General features: G+C 55.7%; 1 protein-coding gene across 23 annotated transcripts in view; it reads left to right on the top strand.

Annotated features, from left to right (window-relative positions):
* Positions 1-14,221, top strand: part of Ncor2 (nuclear receptor corepressor 2) — a 160,456-nt gene that overhangs the window by 135,298 nt on the left and 10,937 nt on the right. For 14 of the 23 annotated variants that reach the window (XM_035443336.1, XM_035443333.1, XM_035443334.1 and 11 more), the window contains 15 exons: positions 2,542-2,706; positions 3,606-3,742; positions 4,206-4,308; positions 4,422-4,526; positions 4,661-4,758; positions 6,439-6,589; positions 8,107-8,247; positions 8,491-8,571; positions 8,952-9,247; positions 10,230-10,584; positions 11,654-11,875; positions 12,309-12,554; positions 13,338-13,487; positions 13,594-13,743; positions 13,827-14,013. In XM_035443336.1, the coding sequence (XP_035299227.1) occupies positions 2,542-2,706; positions 3,606-3,742; positions 4,206-4,308; positions 4,422-4,526; positions 4,661-4,758; positions 6,439-6,589; positions 8,107-8,247; positions 8,491-8,571; positions 8,952-9,247; positions 10,230-10,584; positions 11,654-11,875; positions 12,309-12,554; positions 13,338-13,487; positions 13,594-13,743; positions 13,827-14,013 (2,587 nt within the window). The remainder of the gene's footprint in view (positions 1-2,541; positions 2,707-3,605; positions 3,743-4,205; positions 4,309-4,421; positions 4,527-4,660; positions 4,759-6,438; positions 6,590-8,106; positions 8,248-8,490; positions 8,572-8,951; positions 9,248-10,229; positions 10,585-11,653; positions 11,876-12,308; positions 12,555-13,337; positions 13,488-13,593; positions 13,744-13,826; positions 14,014-14,221) is intronic. The other 9 variants (XM_027413884.2, XM_027413887.2, XM_027413882.2 and 6 more) reach the window with 4 other exon arrangements.

Below are 14,221 nucleotides of genomic sequence, written 5' to 3'. Positions count from 1 at the left end.
AACAAGAGCTGGGCTGACCTGAGCTGGACTGGCTAGGCTCTCCCTGGCTTGCCCGCTGTCCACATCCCTTCATCTTCAGCACACCGTATAGAGCTTTCCGTGCAAGTAGTGGGCGGCATCTGCCAGGGCTCCGTGGTACTTGGACGTTTGTCCTGCTGTATGTACACTGGGATTGTCAGAGGGAGGTAAAGTTGCTGCCTGAGCTGGCATGAGAAACAAATGGGGCAGGGCGGGTGCGGGGTGGCCTGTGAACTGTGTGTCTAGCGAGGATCTGGCAGAGTGAGGTGGGGGTGGGAGATGATGGGAAAAGGCCCTTCAGGTCCTAAGAATTGCTTGAGGAGGTTGTGGCTGGCAGAAGAGAGGCAAACGGGGACTAGATTGCATAGCTGCTGCTACAGTGGAGAACAGCTTTGAGTGACCAGTGTGCTGGGCCAGGGGAACGCCATCTGATGGGGGGGGGGGGGGATCAGTGTCTGATTCTTGTTGAGAAGGGACAGAAGGGAGTAGGGCAGGGGTGGGAGGCGGGTTGAGACGCTCCTCCCAACAGCTCTAGGGCAACCTGGACTTGACAGGTGGCCTTGGAAGTGGGAGGAAGGGGAGGCTTGAGTTTGTTCCTGAGGCCAAGCCAGAGGGACATAGTGATGACCCCTGGGGTAAGAGGGCAGGGTGTCTTGTTGGAGCTGGGGCTGGAGCTTACGACAGTGAGGGGTGGGTTTTAAGAGGCCAGGGGTGGTGTAGAACACAATGCATTATGAGAAGCCAGCCAGACTCAAGATGGGGTGGCAGTGGGGGAGGGGAGAGGCACTGGTCTAGCTCAGGCCAGGCAGCTGTGGCAGAACAGGACTGAAGCCATCCAGGACCAGCCAGGTCCTGTTGAGTTGGGGCCCCAGGCCGCAGGCCCTGGGAAAAGAGCCAGCAGCCCATGGTCCCTGAGGCTGGTGCTGGGCCCAGCTATGGGGCCAGGGCTGCATTTTTGTTTCCTAGACTCCTCCCTGGGGAACATTGCACCTGGTGGCAGGCTCCATCTCTCACATGGTCTGGCCACCGCTCTGCTCCCCAGGGGACACATGAACCCAACATGCAGGAAGCCAGATTTCTCTGTCCTGGCTCCAGCAGGGAGTCTCCAGGCCAGGAAGGTCCCTCGGGATCCCTGGGCCCAGCTGGAGGAACAGGTTGTCCATCCTGGCTCTGAGCCACCTGCCTGCATCGGCTGGGTCTGACCCTATTTCCTTCCAGCCTGAGTCTTCCCCTCTCTGTCCCTCAGCTCTCCAGAGCCAAGCTGGATGGGGCAGCCAAGGTGCACAGGGAGCCAGGGCACCAGGTGTTTGAACTTCCTGGTTCAGAGCAAGCCCTGTAGGTAGAGAATGTGAACCCCATGTCAGTTCCTTCTGTGAGCCATCGCCTCCCCAGGGCATGAGTTCAGAGGGAGTACGGCCCTCCCTGAGGGAGAGATGTGCACTGTAGCACTTGGGACTCTACTTCTGCCTCAACTTGTCTTCACTATAACCTAAGATTATGTGGAGGTAGCGCAGGAGATGAGTCTGTCTGTCAGTTCCTGTTCTGAGGCTGGGGACAGTGGCCTTCATAATTTCTGGGTGATTTGTGATCCCCAGAATGTATCCAGCCAGAGCTTGCAGCTTAGAACGGATTGCAGCTAATGTGAGAGCTTGTGGAGCCTCACTGAGTGCTGGCCCGAGAGTCACAGAGTGCGTGGGCCATGTGGCATAGTTATAAGCACAGGCCATGGGCTGCCACCAGCCGCCTGCATGCCTAGCTCTCCCCTGCACTCAGTAGCTGAGGTCTCAATCAGGAAGGAACAAACTGGCTGTGACATCTGGGAGAGTGCTACTTTTCCTGCTGTTTGTAGCCATGTGAGTTCCAATCCAGACATGTCCACATTTGGCAAGTGACTGAGAGACCTCATCAAACGGGTCTGGTCACTGTCCTCTGTCTGTACCCATGCAGGCGCGTCAAGCAAGGCCTGGCTGGGGCCCAGCACAGTGACTAGCATATAGTAGATGGCTGGGACTGCCTCTGCTTATCTGGAGTGGCTGCTGTAGCCATGTCCTTGCCGTAACATGCAGTCCTTGATCAGCAAGCCTGAACCACTACTCTTGGTCTTATGCACCCAGCTGGTGGCATTTGCAGGCAGCTATGAAGCAAAGGTTAGCCCTCTGACACATACCCTCTGTTGTGCCTCCTCAGCTCTGCTGCAGCTAGTAACTCCGTGGATAGAGATGGCTACAGTGCAGTGGGTGCCACTCCTGCCTGAGGGTCTGACAAGCCCTCTTTCCTGGCACAGATGGATGCCTTTGGACTGTTGATCCCAGAGCCCCATTCTTGTGCCTAGGGGTTCCCTGTGGCCCATGCTGTGAGCCAGTCCCCTACCAAGCAAGTGCCATGGGGACATGCATGGCATCACACCTGCGCTGCCATGTCCCCAGGCCCCTCTTGTCAGAGTCCTGTCACAGCTGGCCAGTGGGGCTACAGGGTACAGGATGGCAGAGCACTCCCTGACTGCCCACCTCCTTCTTCTCTCAGCAGAGAAATCCTCATTCTTTCCGGCCTTCCCTACTGAAGGCCCGAAGCTACCTACTGAACCCCCACGCTGGACATCGGGCCTGCCCTTCCCCATCCCTCCGAGGGAAGTGATTAAGACTTCCCCACACGCCCCAGACCCCTCTGCCTTCTCCTACACACCACCTGGTGAGTAGGCATGCTGCTAATTAGGTCTCTGCAGTCCATGGCAACCAGCTCTTTGCACTGGCACAGGGCTGCATAGTGAAGGGTCCTGGTCAGATGAGACCAGGCTGAAGGTTTGGTCTGCTCAGCACCAGGAAGCTGGGGACCTTCTGAGACTTGGGAAAGCTACCATACTACCTGCGGTGGCCATAGGGAGCCATGAGAGGTGCTTGAGCTGGCAATGGGAGGCTAGCATGGAAGATATTTTCTGCCAGTACTAAGCCAGAGAATGGGTGGTGGGGGTGGGGGTGGGGGGCAGCCTTGGTTGACATGCTGTGAGACTGGTTGGAGAGCCACCTAGGTTTTCTATTCTTGGTGGGCCTCACCACCATTAAAAGGAGCCCAGCCAGAGGCCAACAAAGATAGCATCAGCAGGAGCTAGCCCGGGTAGAGGTGACCCTGAAGGAAGGATGAGTGTACCAAAGGACATTGGGGGGCAGGGAAAAGCATGCCAGGAGGAAGGAACGGCATATGCAAAGGGCCAGAAAGAGTAGGGACTCTTGGCACCAAATCAAGTTGTCACAGCAGAAAATTACTATTCAGCCAGCCCAGAGATCCCCAGTCATGTGCCACTAAAATCCATGCCATAGGTGACTCTCCTGAGGGCTGTGGGAGCCATTGCAGGCTCATGGCATAGGGAGGGGATGGCCTGCTGACTTTGGAAAAGACCCTTTGATCCCTGTGTGGAGAGGAGAATCCTAGGAAAGGAGTGGAAATGGGGCACTGGCTTAGTGGCTTGATGTGGAATGGGAGATGATGGTGCAGGGACACTCCAGGACTTTGAGGTTCCAGTGGAAGGCTCAGGTCACTGAAGCAGAGACATGTAGAGGAGCCTCCAGTATATACTTAATGTTTCCTTGCAGGTCACCCACTGCCTCTGGGTCTCCACGATAGTGCCCGGCCTGTCCTACCACGTCCTCCCATCTCTAACCCCCCACCCCTCATCTCTTCTGCTAAGCATCCCGGCGTACTTGAGAGGCAGCTAGGTGCCATCTCCCAGGTGAGTGCCTCTTGGGCTGGGTCTTCCATCGTGAAGAGCTTTCAAGCCTTGGGATGTTTCCAGGGGTGGTGCTGGGTGGTGGCTGGTACCCTCACTCCTGCTGCTCGGGCCAGCCTGTGGGGCTGTCTGGATCAGAGGCTGTGCATTCCACTCTATGGCCTCAGGCAAGTGACTCAACTTCTCTGGGCCTCAGTTCATCCTCTGTTAAGTGGGAGGGTGGGGAGCTGTAGCTGCTGCAGGCTGTCGAGTATTACGTGGTAAGCCCTTAATCGCCTCTGCAGCCTGCCTGCCCTCACCACGTGCATGTGCAAGGCATTCATACTGTGTCCTTTACGTGAGCACTGGCCTTGGGTGGGTGTTGGCCTGTCCACAGTCCTGTCCCTGACCTGTATATCCTCAGGTCCTAGGCAGGACTCTCCCTGTGGCTGAGTCTGCCTGTGACCTATTTCTCTTGCCCTGGCAGGGAATGTCAGTACAGCTTCGAGTGCCCCACTCAGAGCATGCCAAGGCCCCCATGGGTCCTCTCTCTATGGGGCTGCCTCTTGCTGTGGACCCCAAGAAGCTAGGTGAGTGCCCATGACCCTTTGGTTCCAGTGCTGAGGGGTGGGCAGTCTTGGCCTGGGGAGCCCAGTGGAAGGGGCAGCCTGAGACCCCTGTGTATTGTCTCCCCCACCCCCAGCCCCATTCAGTGGAGTGAAGCAGGAGCAGTTGTCCCCACGGGGTCAGGCTGGGCCACCTGAGAGTCTGGGAGTACCCACTGCTCAGGAGACCTCTGTGCTGAGAGGTAAGGCCCGGCCAACCACTTTCTCCTAGAGAACCCCAAAAGACATCATGGCTGTCTCCTCACCCTTGAGACACCAAAAGGGATAATTGGGTGGCACACTTGGGGCCCTAAAAGTTGTGTCTTATTCCTTCCAGGGACGGCACTGGGCTCCACCACCAGTGGGAGCATCACCAAGGGCCTCCCGAGCACCCGAGCCGCAGATGGCCCCAGCTACCGCGGCTCTATCACCCACGTAAGTGCTGGGGGCAGGGTGGCTGGGATGGGATGAGCAGACCAGAGATGATGGTCTGAGTGGTCACCGTGCCGTGCGGGGTCAGGCCTAGGATGATAAACAGAGCAAGTGTCTCATGTCTTAAACAGTTAGATGTGGCAGAAACCAACCACAGATGGGGATAGCCAGGAGTCACAAATCATTGAAGTGCCTGGACTCAGAGAGTCACCAGGGCCAGGAAGAAGGAAGTGATATGTTAGCTAGCATGGCCAGAAGGAATAGACAGAGCAGGGTTTGCAGCTGGCTCCTGGCACATCACCCAGTGATGGGTGCTTGACTTAGTGCCACTGTGTGTGCTCAGACACACCCCCAGGAGGGCTGCCAGACACAGGGCTGCCCTCCACCGTGTCCTTTTGACTCACTACAGGGAACAAACTTTGATGCCCCAGGCTTCCCCTGGAGTCTGTTCGGAAATCGTGGGCTTTTTAAAGCAAAGAGCAAAAGCTGGGGGCAAAAAATCAGCCATATGCTCTGGCAGCAGTGGCCCTCCCTGACTCAGTTTCCCCTCTGACAGAAATATTATCACCAGGAGTTATTCTAAGGAGGTCATAGGACACAAGGTCAGCATGCAGAGCTTCAGGGGCCAGGTCTGAGGGATGCCGGTTCTTGAAGGCTGGGTGACCTTTTCCATTGGTTTAGGCTTAGTGGAGAGTGAGGTCACCACTCTTAAGGCCTGTCTGTTTGGGACAGTCAGTGACAGAGGTGTTGGTGAGACCTACATGGGAAGCAGGTGGAGACGACGTACCCCACTGTTGTCCAGCTACCCTGGATTCCAAGGCCATGCAGCCCATGCTCTGCTCAGCTGCCAGGATAGTACTCAGGTCTTGGAGCAGGCTGAGAGGGTCATGGTGGCTCCCCATGTTCTTTGGATTTTGTCCAAAGAACCATGGTCTGTATGGGTGTATAAAATAGTGTTCAGAAAAGTGAAATGGCCCAGCAGCTTGAGGTGACTGCCCTCTTTCATCCCCTGTGGTGTGGCGCCCTGGCTACACTAATAGCCCCACCCGTGTTCACAGAAGTCATCTAAGGTGGATGCTGCCCCACCAGACTGGATGCTGTCAGCTTGACACCTCCTGCTGGTGGGGATCTTATCCCTCCAAATCAATGTTTCTCTGTCGGTCATACTCATCCCTAGATGCCCTGGGATGGGGCATCAGGTGGCATCTAGGGATATCTTTGCTAATTATAGTGGACAGAGGATGGAGGAGTGTTGAGTCAATAGCAGCTGACAATTCCAGGCCAGGAAAAGTTTACTGAGTGATCATGATTGCTCCGTACCTCAGTTTTCCTGTCTGAAGTAGATAGAATAATAACATCCAGCCTGATGTGGTGGCTGAGACATGTAGTCCCAGCACTGGGAAGGCTGAGGCAGGAGGGTGGTGCATTCCAGACCTACAGAGTGAGAGACCTTGTCTCTCAAATAATATAATTCTATTCTTGATAGCATCTGTAGGAGGGTGCAAGTGAAAGGGGTGTTTACAGCAACGCTGGCACTAGGAAGCCAGGACGAGTGACACTAGCAACAGTGCTGAGTGAGGTTCTGTCTCTGTGTGTGTTCTGTGTGTGTGCTTTGTGGGATAGCAAGGAGTGTGTGGTGAGAGTCACCCCCAGATCTGGGTGCTTACTCCTCCACCTATATAGGGCACACCAGCTGACGTCCTTTACAAGGGTACCATCAGCAGGATTGTCGGTGAGGACAGCCCAAGTCGCCTTGACCGTGCACGAGAGGACACCCTGCCCAAGGGCCATGTCATTTATGAGGGCAAGAAGGGCCATGTCTTGTCCTATGAAGGTGAGTACAGGACTACAGACAACCATGAGGCACTGGCAGTTAGGTGGAGTGGCTTTGCCTGTACCCCTTTCTTTCAATTCCCAGGCTCTCTGTTGTCAAGACAGACGTAGCAAAGACACTGGGGGCAAGAACACACCAGACAGTAACTGTCTGCCAACTTAGGATACCCCTGCAAGGGGTGTGTTGGAAACCCCTTGTTGATTAAGAGTCATGAAGGCCGGATTGCAAGATGCATCCCCAGACATCCAGTTGTGGCATGTCCACACTTGGCTGAGACGGGGAGGTCCTCTGGCAGGGCGGAAGGTAGGCAGGTGCCTTTGGAGTTGGCATTGTGCTCCTTTAGGTAGCCTTGGCAGGTTGAGGGCTGCAATTCTGCCCGCCTTCCATATGAAGAGGTACATATACTCAAGGTCCTTCCTTGAGGGCCCTGTCCTAACCCTGGAGGGACAAGGCAGCCTAGTTATGGAGAAGGCTGTGGGACTTACAGAGGTGTCTTTAAAGACAGGTAGAACTGAAATGATGACCAGGAAGCAGTCGGGGAGTGACTCCCTGTCCTACAGGCATACAACCCAGCAGAGGTCTGGGCTGGCCTTGATGACTACCCCCAACTAAGGCTGGGAAAGCTGAGTGCCATGACAGGGAAAATTTGTGGTAGCCAGTGCAGTTCGAGAGTTGAGGGACCCATAACCCAATAGCCAGGTACCTGTCCCCAGCACTGCCAGCTGCAGGCATGGGGTCTGCCAGCTTCTCTATTCCTTCAGCCCCACAGACCCCCTCGTTCTGGAGGTACAAGTGGCCCTGTGTGGCTGTGGCACCTGCCAATGGAGCCCAGTCTTGGGAAAGGGCTGCAGCTGCCTCTGGTGCCAGCTGCATGTCCCACTGACAGCTCCCAGTGATGGTAGAGCTGGCTGGCACAGGTCTTAGCAGAACCCTGAGTCACAGCTTGGGAGCCTCCACAGCCTCAGATTGTGACCTTCCAGCTTGTCTATGGAGATTTGGATGCCCTCTGGGTCCTTTCTGGGTCCAATAGGTCTGAAGTGTTCAGACCATTACTCACTGTCTGCCCCAGCCCCAGCCACCAGCTCTGTCATTGTAATCTCCCATGTCTCAGAATGTCCAAGTTACTGGGGAAGGCAAAGCCACTCACTGCCAGTCATGCTAAGGCACATGTGTAAAAATGGCTTCACAGGGTCCTTGGGCCAGGTGCACACATCTGTGCATATGCAGATCTATAGAAGCTTATGAGGGGCTTCCCTGTGTACACAAATGTGTGTTGATGTGTCTTTGTTAATGTGTGCATGTGGCCATGGGCACAGATGCCCACCCACCTACATAGCAGTGGGCAGCACCGCCTCTGCTCTTTCTGCCCAGAGCAATTCCCAATTGAGCTGGTTTTGAGGGTCCCACAGGCTCATCCAGCCTGCCTTCTAGCTCTGCCTGTTTGCAGGCCAAACCACATGTCTATGGTGCCAGCACCCTGCAGCCATTCCACATTGTATGTTCTTTCTGGCTCCCAGGTGGTATGTCCGTGTCACAGTGCTCCAAGGAGGATGGCAGGAGCAGCTCCGGCCCGCCCCACGAGACTGCTGCCCCTAAGCGCACCTATGACATGATGGAAGGCCGTGTGGGCAGGACCATCACCTCAGCCAGCATTGAGGGTAAGTGTCTTGCTATAGTGGCTCACCAGGGTCAGGTGCTGTCCTAGGAGGTGACCTCTTGACATCCCTGGAGAGAGCCAGTTAGTGGTTGGCCCAATGTTAACAGCGAAACTGAGGCTCAACTTAGAGCACCTAGGGAAAGAGGTGCTTACCTGCTGGGTCCTATGTCATGATGGAGACTACCATTGGTGGACTCCAGGCCTTCCAGATACCATACAGTGACACCATCCCTGTCTTCCCCAGGACTCATGGGCCGTGCCATCCCCGAGCAGCACAGCCCCCACCTCAAGGAGCAACATCACATCCGAGGCTCCATCACACAAGGTACACCCCACCAACCCCGCCCCTTGATGCCATTCTGTCCTCAGGCTCAATACAGGCCAGGGATTTGGAAACAGGGGCCAGCCCCTCCCACCCGTGTGCTTTTTAGGTGGAGTGACTACTCTCACTTCACACCTGGAGGAGCCTCAGATAATTGAATGGCCCTTTTACTCGTGTCTTTGTGATGAGCGTCACAATGTGGTTTCAGTTAGTGTCCTCACTTCCTATGAAGAAACAGGCTCAGAGAAGTCAGTTTGCATACCCAAGGTCACATAGGAAAAGGTGGATTTGAACTCAGGCAGTCTAGATCCAGGCATCACTGCTGGGAGCCCCCAGGCTGAGCCAGGCAAGGCCGTGGAGAGTCAATGCTGTTTACCTGACAGGAATCCCGAGGTCATATGTGGAGGCCCAGGAGGACTACTTACGTCGGGAGGCCAAGCTCTTGAAACGAGAGGGCACACCACCGCCCCCACCACCACCTCGGGACCTGACTGAGACCTACAAGACCCGGCCCTTGGACCCTCTTGGTCCCCTGAAGTTGAAGCCAGCTCACGAGGGTGTGGTAGCGACTGTGAAGGAGGCGGGTCGCTCTATCCATGAGATTCCTCGAGAGGAGCTGCGCCGCACACCTGAGCTACCCCTGGCCCCACGGCCTCTCAAGGAGGGTTCCATCACCCAGGTATTAGGAGCACGTAGGAGGGGCTGGGACTTGGCCAAGCCTAAGGGGGTTCTCATACTGACCCCATTGCTTTGGTGCATAAATTGAGGCCCAGAGAGGTTACCAACTTGCTGTGGGTCACTGATGGCATTTGTGAAACCCAAGTCTCGCATCCCTATTTCTGTCACTTTGCCGCTGTCAACATCTCCACCTGCACATATGCATCAAGAGGCTCCATGGGGGACCTGGTTCTACCCCATGGTCATGGCTTGATGGGGAAGGAAAAGACAAAGCAGCTGAACAAAGGCATCTAGGGAGGGACTGCTATCTGATGCCAGGGACACCCAGCGATTGACCAGAAAGGGAATTCTTTTGAACATTAAGGTGCCACCCTATCTTAGGACAGTAACCAAAATATTGGACCCTCCTGAATCTCAGCACTTGGGAGACTGAGTGAGGAGGATAGTAAGTTCAAGGCTAGCCCCCGAAAGCAATACTCTGACTTAATTCCCTTCCCCAAAGTTTTAAAGTTTAATAGTAACAAAAACACTTGAGTAGAAACTGAGACCTGGGGCCTAAGTGTGCCCAGTGTCCCATCCTGGCAAAGACCATGGGATCCTCTCCATGATGTCCAGTGCACAGTTCCCTTCTCCATGGTGCCATCTGAGACCTGATGGTGAATGTAATGACAGCTCTGGACCTAGAGCCACAGCCTGGGGTCACGGGTGTATCTGACTGGGGAATTCTATAGTGTTGCTGGGTAGTCAGGGTCTACTGGGTGAGGAAGGTTGCGTCTACCTGCAGTTGGCCTCACTCTGGCGCCCCTGGATCAGCGGGTGTCTCTGGGGCTGTAGCCAGGCCTAAGTAGGCAGAGCAGCCAGGCTCCTGGACATCATGGATCTCTGTCCATCAGCCCAAGGGGTTTGAGATGCTCCATGTTGAGCAGCAGTACAGGAAGGGTGGCAGCTGGACAGCCAAGTGCAAACCCACACCTTCTTCCTAGGGCACACCACTCAAGTATGACTCCGGGGCGCCCACCACTGGCACCAAGAAACACGATGTACGCTCCATCATCGGCAGCCCTGGCCGGCCCTTCCCTGCCCTGCACCCGCTGGACATGATGGCTGACGCCCGGGCACTGGAGCGTGCCTGCTATGAAGAGAGTCTCAAGAGCCGGTCAGGGGCCACCAGTGGTGCGGGAGGCTCCATCACACGTGGAGCCCCAGTTGTCGTGCCTGAGTTGGGCAAGCCACGGCAAAGCCCACTGACCTATGAAGATCATGGGGCCCCCTTCACCAGCCACTTACCACGTGGCTCACCTGTAACTACGAGGGAGCCCACCCCACGCCTTCAGGAAGGTGAGTGAGTGAGGCTCCCATAGTTTGCCTGTTGTGGGAAGGGGACAGCTCACTTTCCACAGGATACCCTGGCCGTTGCCTCATGTCACAGCCAATCCATCTGCTGCCCTGCTTCCACATTGCATTCAGAGCCTTCCTTGTTCCCTCTCACTAAGTTTTTTAAATAATTTAAATCAAGGCTGAGGAGAAAGCTCAGTGTCTAAAGTACTTGCCGCACAAGCATGGGGACAAACCCCTAGAAGCCTCATAAAGCAAGGCATACTCACACACATCTGTAATCCTCATGCTTCCCAGTGAGATGGAAGGCCAAGACAGGAGGGGCTCCTGAAGGCCACAGCCTTTATCTCAGACATGGCGGAAGGTGAAGACCAACATTTGAAATTGTCTTCTGCCCCCCCCCACACACACACAATTATACAATGGTAATAGTTTAAATGAAACATTCTCACTCTCTAGAGTACATCCTTCCAGTAGTGTTGCCGTGGACTAGAGCACCCACAAATGGGGTTCCCTCCACCACTCTACTTCTGATTCTTTCAGTCCAGCCCTCTCCTTGGCTTCCTCTGCCATTCTCAGCTCCTTTGCACGTGCTGGCCTTCTACCCAGAAGGCTTCACATTCAGTTCTGTTTCTAGCCATCCCCTGGGTACCCTGCATCACCCTCTTCAGATGTCAGGACTTGGGGAGGCTATGTTTACTTCCAGACACATACTGTGGCATTGAGAGATTATATTCAAACATCTCCCTCTCTCTCAAGCCTATGTGTGCTCCCTCCCTTGTCATCCATCTCCTACCTGTGACAGTGGCTCCTTGGGGTCCAGGGATCTTGTTTGCTTTGTTCTTGGGGTGATCCCTCTTCTCATCATGGGAACTGCCAGCCTATGATTAATTCAGGTTGATGGAATGAATGAATGAATGAATGAATGAACGAACGAACGAACGAATGAATATTGATCAGGGAGTAAATTAATGTTGTCATAAGGAGCAGAGAGGCCAGAGACTCTGGGCTTTCTGACAATGTAGCCCAGAGGCTCTGCTCTGAGGCTGAGGCCTATGACCTGTCTCCATAGGCGGCCTTCTATCCAGCAAGGCATCCCAGGACAGGAAGCTGACGTCGACACCCCGGGAGATCGCCAAGTCCCCACACAGCACTGTGCCCGAGCACCACCCCCACCCCATCTCTCCCTATGAACACTTACTCCGGGGTGTAAGTGGTGTGGACTTGTACCGGGGCCACATCCCACTGGCCTTTGACCCAACCTCCATACCCCGAGGGCTCCCTCTGGAAGCAGGTGGGTACCCTGAACCTACAGATCTGAGAATCGATGATTCCTTGGGTGGAATGTTGGGTTTGGAGAGTGGGGGATAGCCCTAGTACTGAGATCAGCAGCAGGCTCTAGGGAATGGGCTGGGTCTTAGGGATCTTTTGCTACAGAACTCGCCTGTGCCTTGCAAGTGCATCAAATGAGGGCTCCAGTGTGTGCCATCATGTGGAGCCTTTTTGAAGGCACCTTTGTTAGTGCGTCAGGACCTGTACTTTTGATGCATTATATCAGGGACTGCTTCCTGAAGCCCTGACAGCAGACATCCCACATGGTCAGGGAGCCAGCCTTAAGATCTGTGTGTGCAGTGGGTATACAAGGAGAGGAAGCTGGTAGTGCACAAGTGGGGAGCACGAAGACAAGCCGTGGGCCACCTGACCCTCCCTCCCTCCCTCCCTGGCAGCCTACTACCTGCCCCGGCACCTGGCCCCCAGCCCCACCTACCCACACCTGTACCCGCCTTACCTCATCCGCGGCTACCCTGACACCGCGGCCCTGGAGAACCGCCAGACCATCATCAATGACTACATCACCTCGCAGCAAATGCACCACAACGCTGCCTCTGCCATGGCCCAGCGTGCTGATATGCTGAGGGGTCTGTCACCACGAGAGTCCTCGCTGGCCCTCAATTATGCCGCTGGCCCACGAGGTAAGTTGCCCAGGACTGTGCCCATCAGCAGAGCCTCGTCCTGTGCCTTCCTGTGCTGTGGTGTGCAAAAGACACTAGTGTCCATATATGTCCTGCACTATACAAAGTGGGCAGCATGGGCCATGTGGATGCCACTGAGTGCACCCGGTTGGCTGAGTGGACTAGGCGGTGCATGCTGGCTCCTTGGGGAAGCCAACATGTCTTACATCAGTTCACATCTAGCAACTGTGTGAGTAGCAGGAACTGTGTGTGTGTTATCATGCACAGTGGGCCTTTACATGTTGTTCTGAGCCCTTGCTACAAGGCATCTTTCAGCATCCAAGAGATTAGCACACAGGCTGGGCTTGTGGTATTGCACCCCTTTAAGAACTTGGGAGGTAGAAGTGGGAGGATCAAGGCCAGCCTCAGCTATATAGAGTTTGAGGCTAGCCTAGGCTACATGAGACAATCTCAATACAAATAACAAAGAAGAAAGAGAAATCAAAGTGTGAGGCTGTTGGGAGCACTGACTCCTGAAGCCTTGGAACAGTCTGAGTCCCTTTGCAGTGGTTGTTCCGAGATGACCTAGTGGCTCCTAAAGCCACTCTGGGGCTTCTGAGGGTGAGGGCTGTAGGAAAAGGCTGTCTCTAAGGGGGAGGCATTACTTTGGCTCAAGAAGTGTTGGTTGAGAGACACTACATGTCAGGGGCCCGGGGCCAGGCTTGGCACCCAGGAGGGGCACTGCCAGGTACAAGGTCTCTGGCTTACCCTCAGGTACCTACAGCTGACCACCCCCTCCCACAGGCATTATCGACCTGTCCCAAGTGCCACACCTACCTGTGCTGGTGCCACCAACGCCAGGCACCCCCGCCACCGCCATCGACCGCCTTGCCTACCTCCCCACGGCGCCCCCACCCTTCAGCAGCCGCCACAGCAGCTCACCGCTGTCCCCAGGTGCGCCTGCCAAGTGGGTGGGTGGGTATGTGCCTCGCTCCTTATGCTCTGCAGGTGAATTCTGCCCCCTTGGGCTCTAGCTCAGACTCTGACCTTGGGTTTCCAGGAGGCCCCACTCACTTGGCTAAACCAACTGCCACGTCCTCATCGGAGCGGGAGCGGGAACGGGAACGGGAGCGGGAGCGGGAGCGAGAACGCGACAAGTCCATCCTCACATCCACCACGACAGTGGAGCATGCACCCATCTGGAGACCCGGTAGGGCACCCCAGACCCCGCCCCACCCCCAGGTCCTCATGGGCCACCTGGGCCTGCCCCCTGACTCGGCGGCCTGTCACCAGGTACGGAGCAGAGCAGCGGGGCTGGGGGCAGCAGCCGCCCCGCCTCCCACACCCACCAGCACTCGCCCATCTCCCCCCGGACCCAGGACGCCTTGCAGCAGAGGCCCAGTGTGCTGCACAACACGAGCATGAAGGGCGTGGTCACCTCCGTGGAACCCGGCACGCCCACGGTCCTGAGGTGGGCCAGGTTGGCACCGGGGGGAAACAAGCCTGGGGGGAGGGTACATGGATGGACGTGCTGAGTGGGAGGGGATTGTGTGGATGGGCAGACGGGTAGAGAATTGAACAGACAGCAGGATTGGTAGGTGGGTGGATGAATGTATTGGTGAGAATGTTAGGAGAGAGTGGGTAGATAGGTGGCGTTTAGGCAGCTGGAGGATGGCTCAGAGAAGGGT

This window comes from Cricetulus griseus, chromosome 4 (genome assembly GCF_003668045.3).
Source record: "Cricetulus griseus strain 17A/GY chromosome 4, alternate assembly CriGri-PICRH-1.0, whole genome shotgun sequence".
NCBI classification, from domain to species: domain Eukaryota; kingdom Metazoa; phylum Chordata; class Mammalia; order Rodentia; family Cricetidae; genus Cricetulus; species Cricetulus griseus.
The sequence above is the reverse complement of the archived record's forward strand: the minus strand, read 5'-3'. Positions and strand labels throughout refer to the sequence as shown.